The sequence below is a fragment of the Fomitopsis serialis genome (assembly GCF_022376445.1).
Source record: "Fomitopsis serialis strain Sig1Antser10 chromosome Unknown B0H18scaffold_39, whole genome shotgun sequence".
Classification (NCBI taxonomy): domain Eukaryota; kingdom Fungi; phylum Basidiomycota; class Agaricomycetes; order Polyporales; family Fomitopsidaceae; genus Fomitopsis; species Fomitopsis serialis.
In genome coordinates, this window is record NW_025954999.1 from 278,187 (window position 1) to 290,717 (window position 12,531).

Genomic DNA, 12,531 nt, shown 5'->3' on the forward strand with positions numbered 1-12,531 from the left:
AAGCTCTAGAGCACGAAGAAGTCAAGAGCCGTTGCTTCAGCGCGGAAAGGTGAGACTCTCGCCAGGTCGATTCTCCCGGTAAAGACGCCGCGAGTGTGTAGAACGCGTTGCTTCATCGATATCGTTGCACGCTCTTTCCGTCGGTTCGAGTTCGTGTGACTCAGTATTGCTGCTGGGAGCGCGACGTCTTATACCAATCCCACAGACTTGAGGCCAGCCAACTCGCGTCGTTAGCACCACCCTCCATGGCATCTCCCAGCACTCGCCGACGGTCGACACGCCTCCATCCCGGAAACCAGGCGGGAGGACTTCCCCATGAGGCGACGAACGCCGCTCAGGATCGCCCGCCTACGACCGTCACCCGGGATATATATCGTGCCCCCCGTCCGCCTACGCCACGTCGCCTTGTGAGTAGTAGTATACCGCTGCCTACGGTGAAGCTCACGTACAGGGCCTAGGTGATCATGTGTATCGTCACGATCATGTTCTCGCTTGTGTCGTCGTTACCAGGATTTCGCTGCCACATAGCGGCGTATGCGTCATGGGCTGTCAGTCCGCTTACCATGCTGCTGCTCGACAACGACCCTCTCGGTTTGTCGATGATGCAGATCGCCCTGTGCACAATTCCCGCCGCGAACGTGTTGGTCCCTACCTGCCGATCGATCCCAGAGCCACTAGGCAAGGTCGGCTGGGGAGAGTTTGCCGAGCTTGCCAATATACAGGGTTCTTGGGTAGCTGGCGCACTGAACAGCACATCCGGACATCTGCAGACCGCCCTTCGGCTTCATACAGTAATGCTCAAGCTCCACACCACGTCTCAATCTACGGGTCGCCTCAACGCCAATGTCTCGAGGAGTCTGCTCACCTCCAGCGGCAACGCTACCCTGCGAGTTATCGACCTCAACCTAGAAATAGGATACGTGGCAAACGAGTGAGTGCAACGTCAAAACAACAATTGTCATCGATTTCTCATGCAGTGAATCCCTCTCTCTAGTGCTGACTACGCGTGTCGCGTATCGTTGGACACGATAGCCCGCATACGGACTGCCGAGGGCATCTTCGCTGGTAACGTCTTGTACCCGTCCGAACAATGGCTCGTCGCACGGCTGTTCAAGGCCGTCCAGGATGAAACAAGGCGGTCTTTCATGCGCATCTCGTGGAACCTATTGGCCACGAATAAGGCGGTCCTCCTACTCATCGAGGATCTCGCCCGCCTTGAGGACCATGCGTCTAGGTTCTGTTCACCGAGCCTGTTGGGTAGGGCTGGGTCTGTTCGTCGGATCATGTATCCCAGTTTCGACGACACCCAATGCCGAGACTTGACGCTTGGCCTCGAGATGGCGCGCTTCGATGTTGAGGTGCTCTTCTCCTCTGTGCAGGAGTTGTTCGCGGTGCTCGATGAAAATGGGCAACGGCTCGCCGAGTTGGAGAAATGGCTTGCCCAGCCAGGAACTCTGATCCCCGGTCTCCGGTACACCAGCGGGCACGTCGCTGAACTCCTGGTCAACAGGCAATATATACGTTCGGCGAAAAAGGATAATAGTGTTGTTCAACCGCTCAAAGCTTTGGTTCGTGCTCAGTAGATTCAAGTGGTGACGCCTCTATGTACTTTTCCCTTTCACGACTCATCCTACGTATGCACCGCACTCCGATCTCGCACCCGTGTACCTCTCTAACCTATATTGGAATTGTACGACGATAATGCTATGCCATCCCCAAATAGACGTGAACGGCCTTGTGTCGCGCCTCACGTGAATCTCTAGAACCACGCGATCTCTAGCCTTCAACTCGTCTGTCGCGATTCGTCCGGCATACTCCGACAGTCCAACAAAGGCAAGCACGCCAGCCCGACACTTGAGCGGCCTTACGACTCGCGCGCGGATCGGCGAGGTTCGTACGCTGCGCCAAACCGGATTCGGATTTCCTGATCGACTTGACAAATTAATGAGACTGCCGGCGCACAACAGCTCGATAGTCAAAACATCGGAATTCCAGCTTTCAGCGGCATAATGTGGACGGGGACGAAAAACGTCGAGTGACAATTTCGAGGGATAAAAATTAGATTAGACAAAACGAACGGAGTCAAGCATAGGCGTAAGAAAGAAGAGCATCGAGATACGACATAACAAGCACGTTCGGGGGGGGGGTGGCAAAAGGGGAGCAAACGACGTGAAGGAGAACGGGATCATTGGGTGGGAGACAGGGATCAGACAAACTGTCGCAGGCAGTCAGCAACGCTCAGGGCGCGCCTATATGAAGCTCACCAATTCCAAGCTTAAAGAGCGTCCACGAACGTCGAAACTCTGCGCTTAGAGTCGCCGATCCGAGCGCTTCCCAAGCGCTCGAGACCTCTGGCAAGCATTCGCAGAATTACCTCTGGTGGTGCGGCCTCGGCTACCATGGCCCCGGATGCTACGAGCCGCAGCTCGTCGAGGTGCCTCTCCATGCCTTCGAGCGTGTCCTGGATCGTCCGGACGTAGCGCAGAGTTTTTGCGCTGTGGACTCCGACGCGGCTGAGGACATTCTCATTCCGAGCGAGGGTTACGGCATGCAGCCTGTTACCGCCTAGGAGTTCCCAGAGCAGCCCTAGACCGAGCTCCCGTCGAGCTAGGTCGACGCTAAATTTCTCCCGCGCGACGACGTTCATGGTGGATATTAAATCCGCGTCAAGGACTGCCGCTTTGGTGAGGGAGTCGGTACTGCACTGCATGAGCTCGCGAAGTACGATCTCATACGTCTGGAGGGCGCGCTCATACGCACGCGCGATGTCGGGGTAAGGAGGCTCGCATTCCTGGTTTTTGCCTGACATCGAGCTTGAGTGGCAGGACTGAGCATCAGCCATGTGACCGGGGGAAATGGGGGAGCTGCGCAGCAGCTGATAGAGGTGATCATTCGTTAAGAGAATCCTGGGAAGGGGGCGATGAAGGGTGTTAAAGGGCTTCTTACTTCATCGGGTGAAATTCAGCTTACCTGTCAAAGCCCGCCGTGATCTTCGCCGAGAGATGTTGCAGGCCACGGTTGAGGTCCAGCGCATCATCAGCGAGCTTGTCAATGAGGGTGGATATCTGGTAGCGATACTCGAGGTCGCTCGATTGTACGAGGATGGACAAATCAACCGAAGCCAGACGCGTATCCAGAAGATCAACGATGATCTCGGTGTGTGCACTAGTCTGGCTGAGCACCTGCTCCATGCCTGTCGTCTGCGCATTCAACAGCAACGGGAGAGCGGCCCAAACCGTCATGTTGGAATTGATGGTGTCGCAAGATTGCACGAAAGACGAGACAAACGGGTACTGGCAGAGCGTGCGCAACCCACCCCATACCCACGATGTGCCGTAGAGGATGAGCATCAGGACAGCGAACATTTGAGAGACGAAGCTGAACAGAGAACGCAGCATGGTGTCGATGGGAAGATGGAGAAAAGATGAGGGACACTAGGAAGAAGTAGCCCGACGACAGGACGGAGATAAACATCCATAACGCTTCTGTCACTTGGCCGTAACCCTTTCGTGGTGACTCCGGGCGGTCGCTTCCAGTGGCACAGCAGAAAGGCGTGTCCTAGCCGAACAAACCAGATAAGCGCCAATACATGCCAGGCTGCACGCCCAGGAGAAGCCTATGCATTGTGACCTTCTCAGCCGCTTCATCGGGCGACATCAGCCTGCCGATCGCAATGGAATGAATTTGCCTCCGCGCGACAGCCGCCGCTCAGATACTCCCCATGCCGCCGACGTTGCTTCAACCGACTGGCAACACGACGCTTGACCATACGAAGAGCCAAGCAAGCTCCACCTACACGGATGGGTATCGCCAGCAAGCCATGTCATTCGAGAAGAGGCCGTTCTCCGGAGAGCAGCGGATCTGGGTAGACGCTAAGGGGGACGACGCGAGGGCCCGAAAGGCACGCGACAGCAAGGAGGCGTACGCACGAGGGGACATGGCAGTACCAGAAGACGATGGCATACGCCGGCCACCTTCAGCCTCGGACGCGCCTGCAACTTACCGTGAGCACACTTACCGACGACCGAAGTGACGAACAGTGCGTCGCCGACGATACGTGAACGTGAGCCGTCAGCAGAATGCGTCGTCTTGCCCAAACTTGGAACATCAGCGCGTCGGCGTCCGCGATCCGGTGGTTTTTGGAGAGTACAAGTCCCGGAGCTTCCTCCCGCCTCACGATGCCCGATCAGATCTGCGTGCGAGACAGCGCCACCACTTACTAGCAGGTAAATGAGAGGTACCTCAGGCCGGCAGTCAATGAAGCACTGCTCAAGAGACTCGATGATCTCAAGATCAACCCATCGCTCTGCATTCGCCGTCCGTCCATCGTTGAAAACTAATCGACTCGGACTCAGGGATCGCTCATTCAATTGACACATGGACACTTTTACAGGATATGAACTGGCATATGAACTGTCGGCTATTGCTGTCGGCGCGTCTAGCGTGCACCGTGTTGGCCATCCAGCCGTGCCAGATAGTGGTGAGCGCATCCATCGTGGCTCACGTCTTGGCTCAATGTTACCTTCCTCAAGAATTGTTGTTACAGACATCGGTGAGCTTGATCTTGCAACGCTCGCGATTCTTCCTGGGCCTAATCCCTACTGCTCAAAGTCGTATATGTTGCCCTCCGTCTTCAGACGTGCGATAATCCGCGCCGGGAAAACGCCGCCTCAAGCCTCGCGCTTGCCTCGAGTTAGCGACATGTGCAATTCCGAGTCGCGACGGGGGAATGCCGGCAAGTGCTAATTCGCTGCATTGATTGACAATTCCTCATGCCGGGGGATAGGTCCAGGCCGATGCATTTGCATCGGGGTGGCACCTTTTCCCCGCCGGTGTACGCTTCTCACCACGATTTCTTTTAGGATCCCGACAGCGCCCCTTTCCCACTGGCGCATACCTCTACCGGGATGCTGGGCAGGCGTTCCGTATCAAGCCGCCCGCGTCGACATATTCACCTCTTCGTCCTGGATCAATGTCACAAGGTGAGCATCCGTGAGCATTCGTACTAGTTGTGGGCGACAGACTCTTTTGCGAGGGATGGGATACGCCCTCGATCATCGTCTGAGCGTTGCCAAAGTCAGCCAGAAGGTCACACATATGAATTCATCGTGTACATGGTGCGGCGCCGCTGGAACCTGTCTGTATCCTTCACGGACTTTCATATCTGCCTCATGTTGGCCCTACCGGCGAATGCGCGCTTGGACACCGTCGCCCCCGAGTCGCCTACTGTCCCTCCTAGCTGGATACGGAATCCATTGACCTCCACCCGCAGAGGAACAATGGCGAGCCCTTTCTTCTGTCGTCGACGCCACTCACAGTCTGCAAGCAGTATATTAAGCGATGGGGACTTGCATGTCCGGCAGTACACTGCTCTGCTGCAACTTCCACCACCGTCGTCCCATCCGCAACAATGCCCCGGTGAGCAGGTCATTTCTGTCGTCGTCGAGAACATGACGCTCACTCATCGCAGCGTCGTACGCCTCAACCCTCGCTCAATAAAGTTCCTCGGTCTTGGGCACTACCGCACGGGCTCCGCCGGATGTTGGGTCCCCTCCCTCTTTGCTATTATCGAGATAAAGCCCACCGAATGTTCGTCGCAGCTTTCAATGCATCTCTCTTTTTCTAACCAAGTGATCGTACCTAGTCGGCGTCTTCGTCGTCGACGGTTTCGATAGGCGGCGATCGTACAGGTCCGTCTTCAAGTCCGAGTGGCGAACATTCGCCGTCCAAGTACGCACTGTTATACAGTCTCTCGAAGTCTGACCTCATTGTACTTCAGGAATCGCGACTCCTGGCGTGGGCGGATGCGCAAGGAGTAGAGCACCAGTTCGTCCTCAACGAAGGCGGCCCTTCTTTCGTGGCTCTCGTCCGAGCCTTCATGATAGGGCTTCACTACGCACAGCAGGCTTGGCAGAGCATCGAGGACCTGCTGCTAGACAACCTCAGCGCACTCCCCGCTGACCTCGTTTTTGGGCCGGGAATCGTCCTCACGAGGAACGGTACGCTGGAGCTCGTTGATGCTCACGAGCAGGTCGAGCAGATGAACGTCGATGCTTAGCCGTCATCGCGAGTGCCGTTGGAAATCCATGCTTGCGACTCGCGGTGCATTCCCTTTCAATTTGACCTTGTACCTAAGTGCTTCCTGTGCACAATGCCTTGTATCTTTGTTCCGCCATGACTTACGATTCCTGTACAAACCACTTTTCATATACCTCCTCATAACTAATACTTCTCTTACGTCTCTCGTTACAAAGTGCCTCGTATAAACTCCCATAATCACACCAGACCGCTACGCATAATTTACTTCCTTCGTTGTCATCTTTGTCGTCAACTAAGTCCGCGAATCACCGGACGCATAGATGAGCTCTGTTTGTACAACCGCGCGCGAGTGCGCATGGCCGATGCGGAAAGCGCTCCGACGGATGCCGTTTTTATTTTGACTGGGATGGTAGGATGCGCCGATACGTATGAGAAACGCGCGGTAAATTGACAAGATCGCGCCCATAGAGGAAAACAAAACTTAGCCCTTAGTTCTACGCCGGTGCCGGTGAGCGCCGAATTCCTCCGCTTGCTCGTGCAACGGCCGGAAAGTGTCGTTGCAGCGGTCATCGTCGCACGCGCAAACCTAGAGGAATGGCCAGCATGACATACAATTCTCAGGTTTTCTTGAGCTAGCCCTGTGACAGTTGAGAGCTGCCGACCGTGTCCCGAGCGCATACTTAGTCAGTACTTACTAGTTCACAGACAGCGCGTTCAGTCGGGTGTTTCCGGTGCGAGATCTGTGTCGGAGATTGCATGGTTGGTTGGCCTGAGTCCAACCAAGCTCTGACCGTTTTCACGCATCCGGGCCCTCAAAGAAATTCGATGTCTATGCTCTTGGTTACACCCTGACAACCCTTCGCCATTGCACCTCAACATCAGCCTGCTGTCTTGCAACAAATGCAACAGGGCTCAAAAGTACGTCGACGGCTACGACGCTGCGTTAGTTTATACCGAAGTCGGCATCCCAAAGGCCATCGACCGATCCGGATCCGCTTTCACAAGGCTGTGACCGCCAATGTGAGCCTGCGTATCGCCGCGCACACAGCGCTCGGAGCATCGCGCACTATTGAGCAGGATTGGCGGATGCTGAAAGCTCTTACAAAGCTGGACTAGCCGCTGGTTACACAATGCAGCCCCCGGTAAGGTATCTGGCGCCAGTTGGGTCAAACCGCATTTAAGCAGGCATGCCTAGGAAGGGCCTTCGGAGCCTATGCTCCCGCTTTTCCCTCTCTCTTTCGTTGTTGTGCCATGGCCGAGTCGCAACACCCGGTAGTCAACCCCATTCGCACGAGCGCGCTGCCCATATGCGAGGGAGATGTAGGCCTTTGTGACCGCTGTTGTCCGTTTATGATGAGCACTGATGTTCGCCACAGGAAGATGGCACGCGTACAGGCCCCCTTATTCTTCGATATAGGCAGTTGCACGGACCAGGAACGGTCGGGTGTGTATTATTGTACATCTATTGCCATCATTGACTAAGTTTTGCTGCTCTCTATACCACCTCCTCCAACACCGCAGCAATCAGGAATCATCGAGACAATCAGCGGAGGGCGCTGCTCGACGAGTTGAGCACTCCGTACGTACTGTTTCTTCATGATGTGACCTACGGCTCATGTCAGTGAGCTCAGGCTTCTCGGCCGCTTGAGCACTCGACCGCCTATGCTGGTCGCTCAATGCTCATCAACGTCCACAATCAGCAGGGCAGAACGAACACATCGTCGCTGGCGCCTTCGACACAAGTCCCGACGAAGCTCAACCCCAGCGACAAGCTGATTCCGAGCAACCCGCCGACGGTGCCGGTGCGTTCTCCACATTCCAAAGTTTCGTGATATGCTTACGCATCTGTCCTTAGCTCCTCTCCGAGGGCCGACGGAGCGTGCCAGCTCATGCCTCTCAGCCCAATGTAGCTTCGCTTTATTCTAAGCTCCAGGGGCTCAGCCTGTCTGCACCCAGGAGAATGCCGGCCGATCCGCCGGCTCAGTCCTCGACCACGCGCGGCGTGCAAATCGACTTCACACGGAATCGCCCACAGCGTCGTCCCATGCTGCCGCCCTTGCACTATGTCCCTGTACCTGCTGCCCCCCGCCGCCGCCGCCGGCCATGGCGGCCCCGCCCAACAGAGCGGCAGCATCCAACGATGCCCTAATGTACGTTGCCCATACAGTATGGTTGTCTTTATGGCTGAATGCGCCGTAGCGGACCACACCGACAGGAGCACGCGATTAGATCACGCCCCGAGAAGATCGTCTGGTTCGCTTCTATAGGTCCTCCGCTCACCGCCGTCCCCATGGCTCCTACCCTCGCAAACGCTGGCGATTTGTATGTGAATAAGACGGACGAAAAGGTGCAAGTCTGGCTGCGCGATGTTTCAGGAGTCTGGTTACCTGTGGCCGAACGACACCCGCATCCGACCATCGAGGGTTATGTTCTGCGCCTGCTCGATAACGGCGATCCGCGTTGGGTGACGAGGATTACGTTTCGTACATACCTTGGTCGCCAGAAGCGGCTAGGGCAGTTTGTCGATGCCCCGTTGACCTGAGCGGCGCTGTAGTACTGCACGCCCCTGGCGTGAACATCACGTTGTAGATCAGTGCTTACGAGGAAAGCGGGACTCGGCTTAAGTGACCTATGACCTCAATATATAGATCGTACACAGCGATTTTGTGTGACGCAGTGGGCCACCCCGCAACAAGACTTGCACTTGTGCACCCCGTCGATGAGTCGTACGAAATTTAGAGGTCTTTTGAGAGCCTGTGAGCCTGGGCCAGACCTTGGGCCCAGGCTAAGCCGCCACTAACGGCAACTCCGACCACGGCTCGTCACGCGTCACTCCCTCGGGGCGCGTCAGCTTCGCGGTCACGTGCAAGACGCTAGACACGTGATGCTGTTGAACGCCGCGAGTCGCCGCGGCGACGCGTCGTGCGCCGCAGTATATATATATGTGTAGCAGGGCAGCACTTCAGCGCCCCGTCCTTTCGAGCACTCTCAGGCAAGACCCGTCTTGGTAGGGTAAGGAGCCGCCTTCAGCCCATGGTTAGCCAGCGCCTTCTGTCGAGGGCGTGAGGTGCACGGTCGAGTGGAGACCAATATCCCGTGCCCCACACGCCCTTACCAGCGGTCTCTGGCTCTCCTAACGCGTACGGACCCGCTCTGACGCCTTTTCTACGTCTGCAGGTGAGAGGTCACGCTGCGCTGCTGGCCCATGATGGTGAGCGTTTGCTCCTCGACGTTGCTCGTGCTGATGGCTGCGTTTCGACCAAGACCCCCATCGTCGTGCGAGGACCGGCGTTGTTCAAGGACAGGCTCGCATGTTTCTGGAACGAGGAGGCCGTGGATGAGGGAGCGATGGATCACAGCCCAGAGAGAGCTTTGTCTGATGGCACCGGGTTAGGTGGAGGCTTTGAAGGCATTGGCTACGGCTTGGACAGTGATACGTGAGTCCTCTGTACCGTCGGCGTGACTTCGCTGCGAAACGCTTGCGCCCTAGGGCCGCCGATTCCATGGTTGGCCCAACACGCTCCGAAAAGAAGCATGCCCGCAAAGCGCGACGTCAAGGCCCACGCAATGCGTCCCGCGCGGCGCGGCGAATCCAGGCCAAAGAATCGCAAGCCTTGCGCGCCGCTGTGACAGAAAACGGGCTTTCCGACATGCCGCTCTCCGGCGGGTTTACCGGCCATCGCCATGTACAACACGCGGCCACAGGGGACGCGGCGCTAGGTGAAGCGCCGTTGATTATACGCCATGAGGCCGGGTATGTTTCTCTGCGCGATATCCTTGCATGAGGTTGAGCGAGCGCGAACCGGAATCAGCAGGGCGGCCGAAGTGGTCGACCGTAGCGGACGCTTGGTGGTGTACCGAGCATGGCAAGGGGCTGCGACTCGAGATGCCAACGGACTCCTGATGGCAGCCGCCGCATTTCTCAAGCAGGCCGGTACTAAGCCTACGTACATCACTTCCAAGCGCGGCACCTTCGCACAATATTATTTTACTCTCCACAAGGACAACCAACTTGTACGTCCATGGCCTGGCCGTTTTGACATCAGGGGCTCATACCTGATCTGGCCAGAGACCTAGGATGTCAAAATACTTCTGCGACCATGTGGGTGCCGCGCATGAACTTGGTCGACAGCTGGTGCCTGTGGTCCGACTGGTCGCTGGTAAGCATATAGTTGCATTGTGTCCACTCATGATTAGGCCCACATCCTGACTCTCACTGGTATAGATGTCTTCCGCCGGGTCTTCCCACAGCTCTACGAATATTATTCCCGCACGCTCGATTTTGCGCTCGGCGATGACTCCGCTCTCGAAAGCCTGTTCTACCCCTTCGCATCTTTCGCCCTCAACGTCGGAGACGTGGTTTGCTCGCGCCACCTTGATTGTACTAACCTGGGTCCTGGCCTTTGTTGCATCGTCCCTTTCGGCACGTTTGACCCTTCCGAGGACTGCCGGATTGGCGTGGCGGAATTGGGCTGTGAAGTGGAGGTAGGCCCGGGTGTGCCCATCTGGTTGCCATCCGCGGCTTTTACACACTACAACACACCGTTGATGACGGAGGGCGCGACCCGTGGCTCGGCCGTTTTCTGGACAGGCGGTACGATGTTTCAGCATCGTGAACTCGGAGGGAGAATGGTTTCTGAGCTCGCCCCAGATGAGCTTCTCCTGTACCGTTCGGGCAGAGCTCAGCGTATTGCGGACGGGATCGCACGCTTCCCAATGCGCTCTGTAGAATAGATCTAGTAACGTCCCTTGCGTCTTGTTCGTCACAGAACGTGGAATAGAAGTGCGAAGACGCTCTGAATCGTCCCCATCCTTCGCGATTGCTTACTACATATACAGCGTTACACCTCGCAGTTCTCAACACTGTATACTGTAAAGGGACAAGTCCGCTTCTCACAATCAGCGGGCGCCTACGTCTTTACGTCTACGTACACGCCGCGACGCCGATAGTCGCAATGAGGGCACATAAACCCTCCTGTCCCTCGACCACAGGGCTGTACCTTGACCTTGAACTGCACCCGCAAAGGTACGTGGGCAAAGTCATTTCCCTGCTATTGCTACTCGCTCATCTGGAATACCAGGACCCGACTGTTTGAATTCGAGTACCACCAGTGTAAACATGAACGACGGCCAGATGCGGCGCTTTGATGCAGTGATTTTTCCCGCGGACGAGCAGCCCCCACGCCTCATCAGTCTCTACGTGAGCCCCCTTGCCGTACCGATTCAAAACGCATCGGAACCATACCGCTGCGGTTATGTGCCTCACCCGGAAATGTATTTCGATCATGTCGCGCCCGGCCTAGGGCCTCGTTCGTGGCGTTTCGAGGTAGGAGCATCATCCAGCCAGGCTTTGCGTATAACCCGCTGACAGACGGCTATGATAGCCTATCAAGAAGTTGGACGGGATGCTCATTGACTTTCCCGCACCCTACCTCGCCTTCTACCCAATAGTCTCGTCGGACGGCATGGTGTTCCCGATCAACAAGTGCATGTACGAAATTCGAGGCAAAAAAATCCGGTCGCCAAACGTGTGGCGCGGCGACATCGTCGTCGCAAAATACCATAGCGAATATGTGGCGTTGATGGACGCGACTATGGCCGACTTCCCCCTACTCAGGAACTGGTTCTCGAAGAAGCCAGGACCGGGCTTTTGAACAATGGGGAGCATGGTGCGTTCGCTACCGTCGTTCGTCTCAACAGTAATGATATCTTCCCAATCAAACAGTACTATGAGATGATTTTCGCCGTCCGAAGCCATTTGCGAGCTTTGATTTGTTGTACACACGTCTGCCTCCCAGTATACATGCGCACGTTCTCTGTTGGTCCTGACAACAATGGCCTTCACAGCACCGACTAATGGCGTCGGTGCATATTGGCACAATTGGAAGCGCGAGGGGCTTGCGGGACAATGTGTTCCGCCACGTGTACGCGGATCATCTTCCTCTCTGTCTCCACATGGCAGTGAACTTATGTCCTTCCTTTGTGCCTTCCTCCTATCCTCGCCGTGCTGATATTCCAGTGCCCGCATTACTCACTGCACTCGAGGTCAGCCTCTGACCATCGTTGACGTGTGCTGTCGGGTGTGCTAATTCCTTGTAACCTCGCAGAACACGCTTCGCTAGCCCATCTACACGCCGTCAAAGCTTTTCGCGGAGAGACTAGAGAGATGAACTTCAGGTGTCTCGTTGGCAAGAGCCCCCACATCCTTGCGCGGCTGATCCTCATGATCTTGATCTCGATCATCCACCACGACGCAAACTTTCCGCATTGTTCGCGCCTGGTATAAATAAAGGTGCGTCTTCGTCTGCCTTTTCGCGCAGCCCACCATCTGACGATCATGGCGCCGAGCAACAACTCGGGTGCCAAGCGCTCCTCTGCGGTCGACGACGTTATCAGCATTTCTTCAGGCGACGATGACCTTGGGGCGCATGCCGCAGCTGAAGCCTCCGCATCCCATCGTCGCAACCACAGCGAAAAACACAAGGCTTCTTC

At 56.2% G+C, this 12,531-nt stretch overlaps 6 protein-coding genes across 6 annotated transcripts; 5 read left to right on the top strand and 1 right to left on the bottom strand.

Annotated features, from left to right (window-relative positions):
- Nucleotides 1-719: 719 nt before the first annotated feature.
- On the top strand, nucleotides 720-1,667 carry B0H18DRAFT_402957 (uncharacterized protein). The gene is made up of 2 exons (XM_048037934.1): nucleotides 720-931; nucleotides 995-1,667. The coding sequence occupies exons 1-2, from the start codon at nucleotides 795-797 to the stop codon at nucleotides 1,581-1,583; spliced, it is 726 nt and encodes a 241-aa protein (XP_047892734.1). The 5' UTR covers nucleotides 720-794; the 3' UTR covers nucleotides 1,584-1,667.
- Nucleotides 1,668-2,036: 369 nt separating this feature from the next.
- On the bottom strand, nucleotides 2,037-3,508 carry B0H18DRAFT_402961 (uncharacterized protein). The gene is made up of 3 exons (XM_048037935.1): nucleotides 2,971-3,508; nucleotides 2,265-2,906; nucleotides 2,037-2,215 (listed from the first exon to the last, which is right to left on the bottom strand). Exons 1-2 carry the CDS (start codon nucleotides 3,396-3,398, stop codon nucleotides 2,276-2,278), a joined length of 1,059 nt encoding a protein of 352 aa, XP_047892735.1. The 5' UTR covers nucleotides 3,399-3,508; the 3' UTR covers nucleotides 2,037-2,215; nucleotides 2,265-2,275.
- Nucleotides 3,509-4,202: 694 nt separating this feature from the next.
- Nucleotides 4,203-5,363, top strand: B0H18DRAFT_402981 (uncharacterized protein). The gene is made up of 5 exons (XM_048037936.1): nucleotides 4,203-4,480; nucleotides 4,547-4,552; nucleotides 4,612-4,735; nucleotides 4,863-4,982; nucleotides 5,036-5,363. The coding sequence occupies exons 1-5, from the start codon at nucleotides 4,397-4,399 to the stop codon at nucleotides 5,257-5,259; spliced, it is 558 nt and encodes a 185-aa protein (XP_047892736.1). The 5' UTR covers nucleotides 4,203-4,396; the 3' UTR covers nucleotides 5,260-5,363.
- Nucleotides 5,364-6,807: 1,444 nt separating this feature from the next.
- B0H18DRAFT_1011323 (uncharacterized protein) lies at nucleotides 6,808-8,701 on the top strand. Its single transcript, XM_048028982.1, has 9 exons — nucleotides 6,808-6,957; nucleotides 7,013-7,181; nucleotides 7,235-7,359; nucleotides 7,416-7,483; nucleotides 7,561-7,618; nucleotides 7,671-7,841; nucleotides 7,895-8,078; nucleotides 8,165-8,189; nucleotides 8,239-8,701. Exons 3-9 carry the CDS (start codon nucleotides 7,291-7,293, stop codon nucleotides 8,579-8,581), a joined length of 918 nt encoding a protein of 305 aa, XP_047892737.1. The 5' UTR covers nucleotides 6,808-6,957; nucleotides 7,013-7,181; nucleotides 7,235-7,290; the 3' UTR covers nucleotides 8,582-8,701.
- A 1,094-nt stretch (nucleotides 8,702-9,795) lies between these two features.
- On the top strand, nucleotides 9,796-10,773 carry B0H18DRAFT_877739 (uncharacterized protein; the record flags this gene model as incomplete). Its single annotated transcript, XM_048040578.1, has 3 exons — nucleotides 9,796-10,053; nucleotides 10,109-10,199; nucleotides 10,265-10,773. The coding sequence occupies 3 exons, from the start codon at nucleotides 9,796-9,798 to the stop codon at nucleotides 10,771-10,773; spliced, it is 858 nt and encodes a 285-aa protein (XP_047892738.1).
- Nucleotides 10,774-10,966: 193 nt separating this feature from the next.
- B0H18DRAFT_403413 (uncharacterized protein) lies at nucleotides 10,967-11,794 on the top strand. The gene is made up of 3 exons (XM_048037937.1): nucleotides 10,967-11,065; nucleotides 11,121-11,365; nucleotides 11,424-11,794. Exons 2-3 carry the CDS (start codon nucleotides 11,159-11,161, stop codon nucleotides 11,691-11,693), a joined length of 477 nt encoding a protein of 158 aa, XP_047892739.1. The 5' UTR covers nucleotides 10,967-11,065; nucleotides 11,121-11,158; the 3' UTR covers nucleotides 11,694-11,794.
- The last annotated feature ends 737 nt before the right edge of the window (nucleotides 11,795-12,531 follow it).